At 38.7% G+C, this 13,811-nt stretch overlaps 1 protein-coding gene across 1 annotated transcript in view; it reads right to left on the bottom strand.

Annotated features, from left to right (window-relative positions):
- Positions 1-2,460: 2,460 nt before the first annotated feature.
- Positions 2,461-13,811, bottom strand: part of Appl1 (adaptor protein, phosphotyrosine interacting with PH domain and leucine zipper 1) — a 44,355-nt gene continuing 33,004 nt past the window's right edge. The window contains exons 17-22 of the mRNA XM_052733820.1: positions 10,188-10,362; positions 10,058-10,094; positions 9,332-9,478; positions 8,099-8,149; positions 7,419-7,508; positions 2,461-5,932 (exon numbers count right to left, since the gene is read on the bottom strand). Coding sequence (XP_052589780.1) covers positions 5,786-5,932; positions 7,419-7,508; positions 8,099-8,149; positions 9,332-9,478; positions 10,058-10,094; positions 10,188-10,362 — 647 coding nt within the window. The 3' untranslated portion in view covers positions 2,461-5,785. The remainder of the gene's footprint in view (positions 5,933-7,418; positions 7,509-8,098; positions 8,150-9,331; positions 9,479-10,057; positions 10,095-10,187; positions 10,363-13,811) is intronic.

Raw genomic sequence — 13,811 nt, 5'->3', positions numbered from 1 at the left:
GCTAGAACCTGCAAGGTAATTAAAAATCAAAACCAAAAACTCATGCAAGTGCAGTGGCGCATGCCTATAATCCAAACAGTTCAGGAAGTGAGGTGGGAGGACCTCAAATTCAAAGCCATTTTAGGTTACTAGGCTTGCCTTGGGAGCCAGCAGATTTCAAGTGACTGAAATACCCCCAGTTCTAACTGTGTTCTGGTCTTACAGTAAGTGTATGAATGCAATTTCTTTGCACTCAAAATAACAGGTGCCACATCCGACGGTTGTTTTCTCTCATTTCTGCTGACCTGGAACTCACAGATCCAACTGCATCTGCCTCTTGGAGGTAAGATTAGAAGTGTGCACAACCATACCTGGCCAAGACTTGTAATCTTTTTTTTTTTTTTTTTTTTTTCCGAGACAGGGTTTCTCTGTGTAGCTTTGCGCCTCTCTTGGAACTCACTTGGTAGCCCAGGCTGGCCTCAAACTCACAGAGATCCGCCTGGCTCTGCCTCCCGAGTGCTGGGATTAAAGGCGTGCGCCACCACCGCCCAGCTTGTAATCTTTTTATAGAAAATACGTCTTCTGATCAACTGAGCAGAAGAAGCCCATTACATGACCTAGAAACTAGCAGCCCATGTGCTCAAATCCCAGTCAGCTGACATCATTGCTTTATAGCCAAGTACACAGACAGGGTCATTTACAACTCTGAACTGAAATTCTATCGCTGATGGGAAAAACATTTGCCATCTTTCTGAAAGTTCCTGGTTATGTCTCACCACTTACTGATTAATGTGATCCCTGGCAGAGGAATTTAAATGGTTTTCGACTCAATGAACTTACGGTTTTTGCACTAAATACAGGCTGGTACTGAACAGAGAAAGGGCTCACTACCAACAGAAGATGCCCGTTTAAATTTTTAGTTCTATACTATATTACATGTAAAGAATATTTTTAATTACATTTTTAATTATATTTAAATTTTTATAATTAAAAATATTTTTAATTATTAATTTTTATTCTTATGCTACACTGTATATAAGTAAAAGATACTTAAACTTTTTAAAGCCGGGCAGTGGTGGCACATGCCTTTAATCCCAGCACTCGGGAGGCAGAGGCAGGCTGATCTCTGTGAGTTCAAGGCCAGCCTGGGCTAAGAGTGAATTCAGGAAAGGCACAAAAAACTACACAGAGAAACTATGTCTCGAAAAACAAAACAAAATAAACCAACTTTTTATTCCTATATATAGTGTTCTGCATGAGAAAGGTGAGGAAAAGTACAGGTGTTCATTAAGCCAGGTTTTGTCTTGTTCAAATGGCACCTCAGAGAGGTAAGATGATACATTCCGTTTCACTGCAGCCCAGTCAGCCATCACATTGAAGTTTCCATATTCAGTTTTAATATTTTTAGCATTAACATAGTCCATTTTAGTGCAACTAAAGCTCTTTGATTTCTTTCTTTCTTTCTTTCTTTTTTTTTTTTCCATTCTTTTGGTTTTCCGAGACAGGGTTTCTCTGTGTAGTCCTGGCTGTGCTGGAACTCCCTCTGTAGACCAGGCTGGCCTTGAACTTACAGAGATCCGCCTGCCTCTGCCTCATGAGTGCTGGCATTAATGGCATTAAAGGCGTGCACCACCACCACCAGGCTAGCTCTTTGATTTCTGATATAAGGATCCATGGCTACATTAGCTACTTGAGTAAACACAGACCTACAATTATTTTTACAACACTAAAATTTTTCCAGTATTAGTGACCTTGAAATGTCTGCTCAGGTCACATATGCACAATTAGATAAGTTATAAAATTCTAGTTAACTTCATCCACTCCCTTGACCTACAAGTACATATACATTTTTGTAAAACTCAAAACAAATTAGAATATAAACTCTCAGCAGAAGGAAAGAGCTTGCTAAGTGCTATAATAAACTACAAAGAGCACATGGAATAAATACATTAGTATTAAAACTGCAGGTCCAAGCTACTTAAGCGGAGTAAACAATAACCTGCCTTTATAACCAGAGGAATTTCTTCAAGTAGGATAACAGCACAAAGCATGTATCATAAATAACTTACTAGAATAGTTATTGAAGTCTCTTTCCTTTGCTATAAAAAAAGTTAAACTTTTCTTGATAAGTGACTTTTTCCCCCTATTTTGGCTGTTATGGGGCCAAACTGTTACAAAGGATTAAAAGAAACTTCAGTATTTGTCTTCTTATTTTTAATTATATGTGTGTATTATGTCTGTGGGGGTTGTGCATGTGAGCACAAGCCCATGAATGTCAGAAGGAAGTGTCGGATCCACTGAAACTGAAGTTGCAGGAAATGTGAGCCATCTGATGTGGGTGCTGGGAACTGAACTCAGGCCTCTGAAGAGGAACGTGTGCTCTTGACTGCTGAGCTATCTCTCCAGCCCCAGACTGAAAATATCTGAAATTACTTGGAGAAATAAAATTCAGAGTAATTATCAAATATTTCATACATAAAGTCTGTATAAAAATCATGGACTTTATTATACATTTAAAAAATCCAACATATTTCTTGAAGCCTTATCAGCAAATACCTATTTTGACAAATGAAAAAATAAGTTCTCTGCCCCACAAGCTATACCATGACTATGATCACAAATCCAATTTTAAAGAGATGCTGCATGATTTTTTAATTGTACACTGCACAGTTGGTTAATATCATCAGTGAAATAAGAGTTAATCAATTTACTTACATTACAAAAATCACAAAATATACAAAGCAGTCTTGCACATTAATTATCATTTAATCCCCAGTATTCATATCAACTGAAGTCAATTACTTACAAGTGTAGCCAGAGGCTGATTAAAAGTTCAGCATGGTTCTAGTCTCAAATCTTTGTTATTAATGTAGAATAAAAATCTCATCAAAGAGAAATAACTCAAACTTGCTAAAAACAAGATGAAAAGCTTGCTTGCGACATACACTGGTGTGTTTAATATTTAAAGTATGATCTGAATGCTCAGGCTTGTTATCAAATTAATATTCTCATTTCATTCAGATACCAGAAGATTTTATAATATAGTAGCTTTCAGGGTCTGCCAATATTGTCAGTTCAAATCGTAAATAGTGGGGTTCCTGTAGTAACTGGTGAACGTTCACCATACAAAATCGTGTGACCTACAATGTTATGTATATCCTACTATCCTTTTCTCAAAAATAATGGCAACTTCCTCATCCCAACACTGTGGAGCTAGGAATTCTTTTGAAATTAAACACCAAGTAATCTTTAAATACAGGGCAAAAACAAGATTAGCTTCAGGATTCAGGGACTCAGTTCAAAGGGACAGTTTTAGTCTCTAGCAAGTTTATAGCAAGTCTCTAGCAAGGATACAGAAATAAGCAATTTTCTATTGAATTTATTACCACAGTTATGCAAGTACTGTCAATATAAGTAACAGAATGCACAATAGAATTAGGTAGGCTAAATTTCATTTGTTTTTTAAAGAAATGTTAATTTCTAAAAAGCTGGGAGAGATTTTGGAGGACAGTACAACAGCCCAAGATCAGCATTAACGTTTAGGAAGAAGCTCACAGGCAGCCTTCTTCAAGCAGGAGAGCTGATTAAAGCTGATGTGCAGAATCCCATACAGTTTAATAGCAACAGAACTGGAGTCATCCGAACTGTTCAACCCACTCAGGACGTGTCCTGGGCATTGGGACACATTCTGGTCTGACCTGTGGACATGACAGCAACTGTGGGAATTCCGATGAGATGTGACTTAAAAAGAATTAGAAAACCCTCACCCCTAGCCTGAATTTTTATCCAAATAGCAGCACTTTGCTACCATGCAAAGCAGCAGCAAGTAAAACTGTCTCCTGATGGTGACCACTCTTAATATAAAACAACATATTTCCCCTGAAGTACGCAGGACAGCTTATATCAAGGAAAAACTTCACGAAACTGAAAACTTGGGATGGGGATGCAGCTTAGTGGTAGAGGACTTATTTAGCATGTGTGAGAGTCTGGGTTGGATCTCCAGCACTGCCAAAATCAAACAGACAACAAAAACAAAACAAATAAAACCAACAACAAAAACCAGATACCTTACCAACCTCCATAAAGTCTTAAAAGCAAGACTTGCCACAACTAATCAAGTACTGACCACAGCAATTTCTAGTTTAACAAGAAGGAAACACTAATGTGAAAGCATTCCCTTTAGTAAGTACAAAATATACTTTTAACCAAATGTACTCCATAAATTGCTACTAATTAACTGTATGTTTAGGTAATATAAGACTTTAAAGTGTATTAAATAACCATTACTCCCATTTGGCACATGGATAAAAACAATATCATGATCATATACATATATATATATATGTATGTATATGTTATCTCATTACTACAGAAAACTGTTCTTAAAGAGTGTGAATCTGAGCTATATTCTGATACCTAAAACAGAAGTCACTTCTAATACAGAACTAAGAGAAAATTACTTGTGAAATTAGTGGTTAACCTCTTGAAATCTATAAATGTATGACTATGTAAAATACTTTAGTCAATATATTTAACCTGCATACATATGTATATATACACTTTTCCATGTAGAACACATGAAAACAAAATCTACAAACAGATTAAAATCTGAGTGAAGAAAGAGTTTTGACAGAAGATAAACTGTAGGGACATGTCAACCTTGGTAGCAAGCTAACTCCTTCCTTGGTCCTATACTGTATAAGAAGTTCAATTCCTTTTCAGTCTTTCATGGAATTAGACCTGTGACTCATTTGAAAAGTAAAAGTATTTACAATAATTAGTACAAATTATTCTATACTCATAAATTAGTTATTTGCCTTTGTGGATATAAAGTGGCAATTCAATTCATTATCAAAATGTGGGATTATGAAAATACTGGGATTATCAGTCTGAAATTTAAAAGATTATGTTCTCTAAACCAAACTGCACATTTTTATTCTAAGCAGTAAACATAATTGTTATAGAACATCTTTTGAAATGTCACTTATTATTAATAAAAATTATTTCACAATACAGAAAATACAAAGTATCACTCTACAACACTCCCTTTACATGTCAATTGTAATATAAAATGTTTGAACAACAACAACAAAATCTTTCAATAAACTCTAACCCTCACTGCTCTGCAGCAATAATGAAAGGCCCAACCTGAGAACTGAGAAGACAGTGACAAATACCAAGGACTGCATCAACACCAACAGAGACACTTGAGTGTCTTTCCTACTGCCATGATATAGTACATCAGAGACAGGGAGCAAAGCCAGAAAATGCCCTGAAATCAACAGCACCATCTGCCACTCTTCTGGTGTTTTCATACAAATCCTACTGCATACTTAATATTGTTAGAATATTTGCAAACTTGTAGAATTCTCCACAGAACAGATTTTAAGCTCATTCGGCTGAACACTCTCTCACTACCAACAAGATATTCCTAAAGAAAGGGAGAGAGCACACACACAAATGTCAGAATCTGAATAAATAATTTCTTATGGAGACAGCCAATTACAATGCAAGATAAAAAGTGTTCACAATTTGAAAGAAAAATATCTTGAGCAAGTGTGATTCCTCAGCAATCTACTACAGGAAGTAAGCAGGTCTTATTTAGGTAGGCAGAATTTGATGATAATGCGCAGTATTTTATTTTTTAAGGATATGCTCAATATAACCTGTTATCATGCTTAGTCTTTTGTAAATGAAGCTGAAACAAGCAAATATAAAGCTTAGTCTCCTCCTTGATCTTTTAACATGGTTACCTTGTGCCACATTCCAGGGGAAGGGGGAAACCAATCAAAAAGCAAAAACAAGTTTATGCTTCCGATTCTCTTTTTTTCCCTTCTTCTCCCAAATCACTCTCCTCCGATTGGCTACTGCTAAGGACAACAAGCTGGCCCTCACTACCAGCCTGGTTTGGTCTACTGGAAGCAGCTATCAACCGACTCTGCTCTTCCAAGTCCTGGTGGAAAGATAAAAAAGAAACGAAGTTAACTGTCAGCAGTCAAATGGAGAACTAGTGTTCTATGCACTCATACTATGCTTGAGAGCCACTCCAAGCCTGTCACATGCATAGTTCTGGCAATCTGATGAGAAGAAGACTATATATATTCAACAAACCAGACACCAGGGTGAATTTTGGCATCATATGAATAATTCCATAAAAGCAAACATGCAAAAAAAAAAAAAAAGTCTATTTTATCCTCCCTTTCTTGTTCTACGGCTAATGTTCTGAATATCCTCATATCTCACTGTACACCACGCAAGTAATCCCCCAGTCAGCAAGCTCCACTGCCGCCCACACCCTGCCCTGCTCCTCTCCAGCTGCCACCTGCCCTCGGGCAGGCTATACTGCTGTGCTGTCTCTGTCATCTTCTCTTCTCAGGTACCTGTGTCTGACTCACTTCAGTTCTGACTGGTCTCTTCACATGTGTCCTCCCCAGTGACTTTCTCTCGTTTTCGTACCATCAACGCCACCAGTCTTAACAGGATCCTACAATCTCATGGATCGCCTAATCAAGTTTTGGCTCTGAAAACTGTGTACTTTTAATTAATCTTTTATAGGTTTTGTCCTTAGTACCACAATAAATAGATAGATGGATGGATGGATGGATGGATGGAAGGATGGATGGATGAATGAATGTGCTGTAGGGGAACGGAGGAAGCTCTGAGTGAACATGTTATCGACAGGAGCACAGCCTTGTCAAGGACTACAGTGTCTCACGCCCATGGGAACTGGCAAAGCTGCCTTCTGGTCTATGTTGACAGTGTGTATAAAAACTAGCAACCGCAGCTTCCTCTTCCCTCCTGCTACCTCAGGAATGATTCCAACCTCAGACTGCTCCCTGTAGAGCTCTATAGACTGCTCCCCCTCCACAAGACCTGGACATAAGAAACTGAGTTCTGGGCTGTTGTGTGGCAGTGGGTGCCACTCCATCAGAACGAGCACCCATCCCAGCTTGTCTATGCACCTTCCTGTCTTCAGTGTCCGTCCTTTCCTCAGGCCTTGTCACCCCAGTCTGGTTGCCAGGACCAACCTGTGCTGAATACTGTGTGCATGTGTGTGTGTGTGTGTGTGTGTGTGTGTGTGTGTGTGTGTGTGTGTATGTGTGTGTGTATGTGTGTGTGTGTATGCATGCACATATATGAATATGACACTCGTGCTGATTCTTAAAATAAGTATTTGCCCTTTCACAGTCAATGTGGCTTTCAGCAAGACAATTAAGTCTATTATTGGTATACAAAAATTCTGGCATGTTTCTTTAACAGAAAGTTATATTTCATGGCAGCTACTACGCAATTCAGATGTCAACCCTTTTTGCTATGCACTGAATCATCTGGTTATGAGGTGGCTGAACAAGCAGAAATGGACTTTCACTTGGAAACTAAAATCTAAAAGTCACAGGGATGAATTAGACATCACCAATACCACGTAAAGGAATAGATACCTTCTCAATCTGTTTTTGTTTGCTGAGTTCTTTCTGTTGTTTCTCTTTTACTCTCTCTATTTCTTTTTGTTTTTCTGATGCCCTACGATCCTAAAAGGGGGTGGGTAAATAAAACAAACATGTTAAATAGAAAATAACTTTAAACTTTGCACATTTCAATTAATACGAGCTTTGTAACTTTTTAGTACTTTTTTTTTTTTTTTTTTTTTTGGTTTTTCGAGACAGGGTTTCTCTGTGTAGCTTTGCGCCTTTCCTGGGACTCACTTGGTAGCCCAGGCTGGCCTGGAACTCACAGAGATCCACCTGGCTCTGCCTCCCGAGTGCTGGGATTAAAGGCGTGCGCCACCACCGCCCGGCGTTTTTTAGTACTTTTATATATGGCACATCAATAGTTTTTCCAGACAGGGTTTCTCTATGTAGCCCTGGCTGTCCTGGATCTCACTCTGTAGACCAGGCTGGCCTCAAACTCAGAGATCCACCTGCCTCTACCTCCCAAGTGCTGGGGTTAAAGATGTATACCATCACCACCTGGCTCCAGATTCTAAATGATATCTGAACAATAGCATCCACTGTTAATCTTGTTTTGCAAAACAACTGTATTTACTTGCTAGTATAAAAAAGCTTTCATTACACTGCTTTAGCTTAGACATCCTTGGAAATTAAGTGGCTCTGACTCTTACCAGTTCAGCATGCAGTGCTATCTGTTTTGCCAATCCAACAGAATCACAAATCTAAAAGGATAAAAAAGGAAGACCTCAGATACTTTTCTATTACACTAAAAATTTCAAGTACCCAAATGGATGACATAACTAGTTTTATAATGAGATAACATACTAGTTAAATAAGAATTTATTTAAAAATATTTCAACCAAAAAAAATGTCAGCATGTTTTCTTCAGAATCTTCTGAGGAAACTTCTCCTGCTGGCTTTTCCCTCCATCATGTGCCCATCCTACTTCTCATGGTATCAAACTCATTACTGATAGAGACTAACACAGAGATCTACAACTGGTCAAAATGCAGAACACAAGTGGCCGTAGGGTGCTCAGGCCCAATGGATACATCTGCAGCACAACCCCGACACCCAAGGCTCAGGAAATGCATGTAAGAGAGTTAAAACACTGTAAGAGCCAGCAGACCAGAACATCTGCTTCGAGATAGTCTTCTAGACATGACAGGGAAGATGGATCCATGAAATCATGACAATATGGTTCCCTAAACAAGACCTGAAAATTGACAACAACTGACATGCCAATGTAAATGGAGGAAATTTTACAAGGCCCAATCCCTAGATGAAGAGCTACAGGCAACCAATGGCTGCTGAGAGAGGAAGACCCTGTTTTGTCCAGGGATGAGACCCAAGAAGCTATCTATCCAATTCTAAGTGGTCAGCCCCAACACATGCATATAAAAGCAATACTAAATGGACTCTGTAAGGTTTATACACACATGCATACACCAATAATAATAATTAAAATCATGAATTTTCAAGGGGGGGACAAACAAAGCAGGAGTTGGAAAGGGGAAAGGGAGGAGAGGAAATGATGTAAACACAGTACTCATATATAAAGGTCTCAAAAATAGAAAAAGCTTAAAATTTGAAAACATCACTACTGAAATAGTAAGTCATGCAAAGACTGAGGGATTCAGGTGATGATACTGATGTAAATGACTATGGGAATATATTCTATTCCTAGGATAAGTCAATGAGGCAAGAAGAGTGAACCAGCTCTCAATAGTATAGAACCTGACAGGCTCCGCTCATCAGCACTCCTCTCTCTCTCCAGAGCAGCATGCTTTCATCAAGCAACTCAGCTGGACTAGGCACAACCTGAGAGTTTTCTCCAGAAATTTTAGGTTAAACTGTGACTCTGATAGGTGCTTTATAAAATAAACATTCTGAAAGCCAGGTACCTTTTCCCCCTCATTGTTTGATTCAAATATATAGCAGACTGACGACAAACTACTTTCACTTCTTCCGCCTGATGTCCGGAGAACAAATCCAAAAAGTCGTTTATTTTCCTGGTGTGTAGCATACAAAACTACACACGGTAATGGAAACTGCCACAGAAACACCATAAATAAACATGAGATCTTACATTACAGCAGCATTTAGATGATAAACTCTCATGCTAAATTCTAAAAATATTGTAAATAGAATTTTAAAGACAAATTTTCAATAGAATAATAATCTAGGAACAAATAATATCATATTTGATATAGATATTACCAAAGAGATTATTAAATACTGAGTTATATTCAATGACATATTTACCAATACAAATTTAACTACAAAAATGATCTACTTAGTAAATAATTAAATGAAAACATACACTTGTACCTACAAAGAAATACAGAATTATAAACTCAATTATGTTCATGTCTTGATTCCTACTGCTAACTTCTTTGGCATATAAACTCTCTAGGGATAAAAACTACCAATTGCATCAAAATGTGTTGAATCTTTAAGTTGCAGAGCGCTCAGTAATTTTTTGGAGCTGGTTCTATATGTAACTACAGCCTAAAGACCAATCTAAATTGATACTGTCATACTAGAATACATAGAACTAGGTTATTATCAAACTATAAAATGAATACATGAACAAAAGATACTTAAAACTTTAATCACATATAACTCACTGTGAGCCTTGTAACTTGGGTCTGCGGATCAATTAACCTATAATTAAAAATTTGGAAAACAATTTTTTAATTAGGATGAATTAAAAATTCAGTTTTCCTGTAAGTTTGTTTGGAAAGGGTTACTACTTACTTCAAACAGTCGCAAGTGACTAATAAATGTGATTCTGTCATACGAAAGATGTTATGGATGGCCCGAGCAGCTAAGATCTGGCGCATTGTTTCATAAACAACATCTGGATGGTCATCTGACTTTACCTCCATAGAACCAAGGAATCGGACAATAAATAACTGATGGAGAATAGAATCTGTAACAGAATTTGGTACATTATGGCTAAGGGATTCTTTTGGTTTTGCAGTACAGGTTGTCCTTAAACTCACAATTCTCCTGCTTTAGCATCCTAGATGCTGGTTCTACAAGCATGTGCTATTCTTTTTAAATATTTATGTGTTTTTAAACCCCATAGTTCTTTTCTAAAAGAATATACTGCATGGTTTTAGATTTTTCCAGTGAAAAATAAAGCCTAAAGGAGGGATTATAATAACCTACATTGTTCAAGCTATAGGAAAATTAAGGTCTCAATTTCAATCAGCAAAATATAATGTTATAGTGATATGGTTTGTGGTGGTTTGAATGAAAATGGCCCCCATAGGCCCACAGGGAATGGCATTATTGGAGGTGTAGCCTTGTTGTAGTACTGTGGCTTTGTTGGAGGAAATGTATCACTGGGGGATAAGCTTTGATGCTTCAGAAGCTCAAGCCAGATCCAGTGGCTCACTCTCTCTTCCTGCTGACTGCCAATACAGATTAGAACTCTAGGCTCCTTCTCCAGCACCATGTCTGCCTGCATGCTGCCATGCTTACTGTCATGATGGCAACAGACTAAACCTCTGAACTATAAACCAGCCCCAATTAAATGTTTTCCTTTATACGAGTAGCCACGGTCATGGTGTCTCTTCCCAGTCATAGAACCCCTAAGACATGGTTCTAAATAAAAAGAATTCTTTGTACTATTCCTATAACTTTTCTGTAAGTTTAAAATTAAAGAAAAACAGCTGCAGCCGGGCATGGTGGTGCATGCCTTTAATCCCAGCACTCGAGAAGCAGAGGCAGGTGAATCTCTGTGAGTTCCAGGCCAGCCTGGTCTACAGAGGGAGTTCCAGGACAACCAGGGCTCTGTGACACAGAGAAACCCTGCCGACACCACCCCCCTCAGAAAAAAAAGAAAAACAGTTGCTGGGGCTAGGGATGATGGCTCAGTATGTTATGTGTTAAATATTTGCTGCACACGCCTGAGGACTCGAGTTCAGATGCCCAGCACCCACATAAAAGTTGGCTGCGAGAGCAGGTCAGACAGCAGGTGTCTGTAACTCAGGACTCAGGGTCACAGGGGAGGGACACAGAGAGGGAATTGCTGGCTGGCAAGCTCCAGATTCAGTGAGGGACCATGTCTCAAAAAATAGGTGAAAAGGGATAGAAGGAGATACCCAATGTGGACCTTTGGCCTACACAGGCACAAACACATGCATGTGCACGTGCACTCGTACACGTGTACACACACACACACACACACACACACACACACACACACACACACCCCAAACAAAAAAAACCCACTGATACATAAAACACACACACAATATACACACACCACACATACATGTACACATTTACATATACCACATACACACAATACAATCAACAACAAACCCAACTACTGGCTTGGTATGTTGGCACTTGGGAAGGAGAGGCAAGAGGATTAGAGTTCACGGTCATTCCTTGACTACATAGTGAGTTTGAAGGCAGCCTAGTTATTTGAGAACTATCTTTAAAAGAAAAAAAAGTTTTTCTCAGAAAACCAACAAGATAGACAAACCCTTATCCAAACTAACCAAAAGGCAGAGAGAGAATTATCCAAATTAACAAAATCAGAAATGGAAAGTGTGGGGGCCCACAGAGGCTCCCTAGTATAAGGCTTTACTCAAGGTCAGAAAGTTTAAGCTTGTTTTACCCAGCAGGGCTGTATAAGGAGATGATTTGGCCAAGGGCGTGGTTACCAGGCCTTTTGAAGGGTATACACTTGGTTATACAGTGTGCTTTGATCTTGAAAGGGGGAGGCCTTTGCCTCTCCCCTTGGTAGTGTATAAAAAGCCCATTAGAGCCGGGCGGTGGTGGCGCACGCCTTTAATCCCAGCACTCGGGAGGCAGAGCCAGGCGGATCTCTGTGAGTTCGAGGCCAGCCTGGGCTACCAAGTGAGTCCCAGGAAAGGCGCAAAGCTACACGGAGAAACCCTGTCTCGAAAAACCAAAAAAAAAAAAAAAAAAAGCCCATTAGAATAAATCCTGAGGTGGCTGGGTATTGACCCAGGGCCCTCCCGAAGCTACCCTGTGTCTCTGTCTTTCTTGTTGTCTATGTCTACATTTCTAATACTTCCTCATTCCTCTTTACTCCCCCCAAGAATCCTTCGACAGGTCAGAGCTGGACTCCAACAGAAAAGGGGGACATAACAATAGACACTGAGGAAATCCAGAGAATCATTAGGTCATACTTCAAAAACTTGTACTCAACAAAATTAGAAAATCTAAAAGAAATGGACAATTTTCTGGATAGGTACCACATACCAAAATTAAATCAAGATCAGATAAACAATTTAAATAGACCTATAACCCCCTAAGGAAATAGAAGCAGTCATCAAAAGTCTCCCAACCAAAAAAGCCCAGGGCCAGATGGTTTCAACGCAGAATTCTACCAGAATATAAAGAAGAGCTAATTCCAATACTCCTCAAATTGTTCCACACAATAGAAAGAAAAGGATCGTTGCCAAACTCTCTTTACAAGACTACAGTTACCCTGATACCCAAACCACACAAAGACACAACTAAGAAAGAGAATCACAGATCAATTTCTCTCATGAACATTGACACAAAAATACTCAACAAAATACTGGCAAACCAAATCCAAGAACACATCAGAAAAATTATCCACTATGATTAAGTAGGCTTGATCCCAGAGATGCAGGTTGAACATCTGTAAATGATGGTTTTACATCTGTAATGTAATCCACCATATAAATAAAATGAAAGAAAAAACCATACAATCGCCAGGCGGTGGTGGCGCACACCTTTAATCCCAGCACTCGGGAGGCAGAGCCAGGCGGATCTCTGTGAGTTCGAGGCCAGCCTGGGCTACCAAGTGAGTTCCAGGAGAGGCGCAAAGCTACACAGAGAAACCCTGTCTCGAAAAACCAAAAAAAAAAAAAAAAAAAAAAAAAACCACACAATCATCTCATTAGATGCTGAAAAAGCCTTTGACAAAATCCAACACTCCTTCATGATAAAGATCTTGGAGAGATCAGGAATACAAGGAACATACTTAAACATAATAAAGGTAATATACAGCAAGCCAACAGGCAACATCAAACTACATGGAGAGAAACTCAAAGTGATTCCACTAAAATCAGGAACAAGACAAGGCTGCCTACTCTCTCCATGTCTATTCAATATAATACTTGAAGTTCTAGCTAGAGCAATAAGACAACAAAAAGAGATCAAGGGGATACAAATTGGAAAGGAAGAAGTCAGATTGTTGCTATTTGCAGATGATATGATAGTATATATAAGTGACCCCAAAAATTCTACCAGAGAACTCCTACAGCTGATAAACACCTTTAGTAATGTGGCAAGATACAAGATTACGCATATATTTTTTCACCAAACACTGGTGAATCCAATTTCATTAAAAAAAAAGTACTAATG

This window comes from Peromyscus californicus, unplaced genomic scaffold (genome assembly GCF_007827085.1).
Source record: "Peromyscus californicus insignis strain IS unplaced genomic scaffold, ASM782708v3 Scaffold_12__1_contigs__length_115047231, whole genome shotgun sequence".
NCBI lineage: Eukaryota > Metazoa > Chordata > Mammalia > Rodentia > Cricetidae > Peromyscus > Peromyscus californicus.
This window is presented reverse-complemented; position numbering and strand designations above follow the sequence as displayed.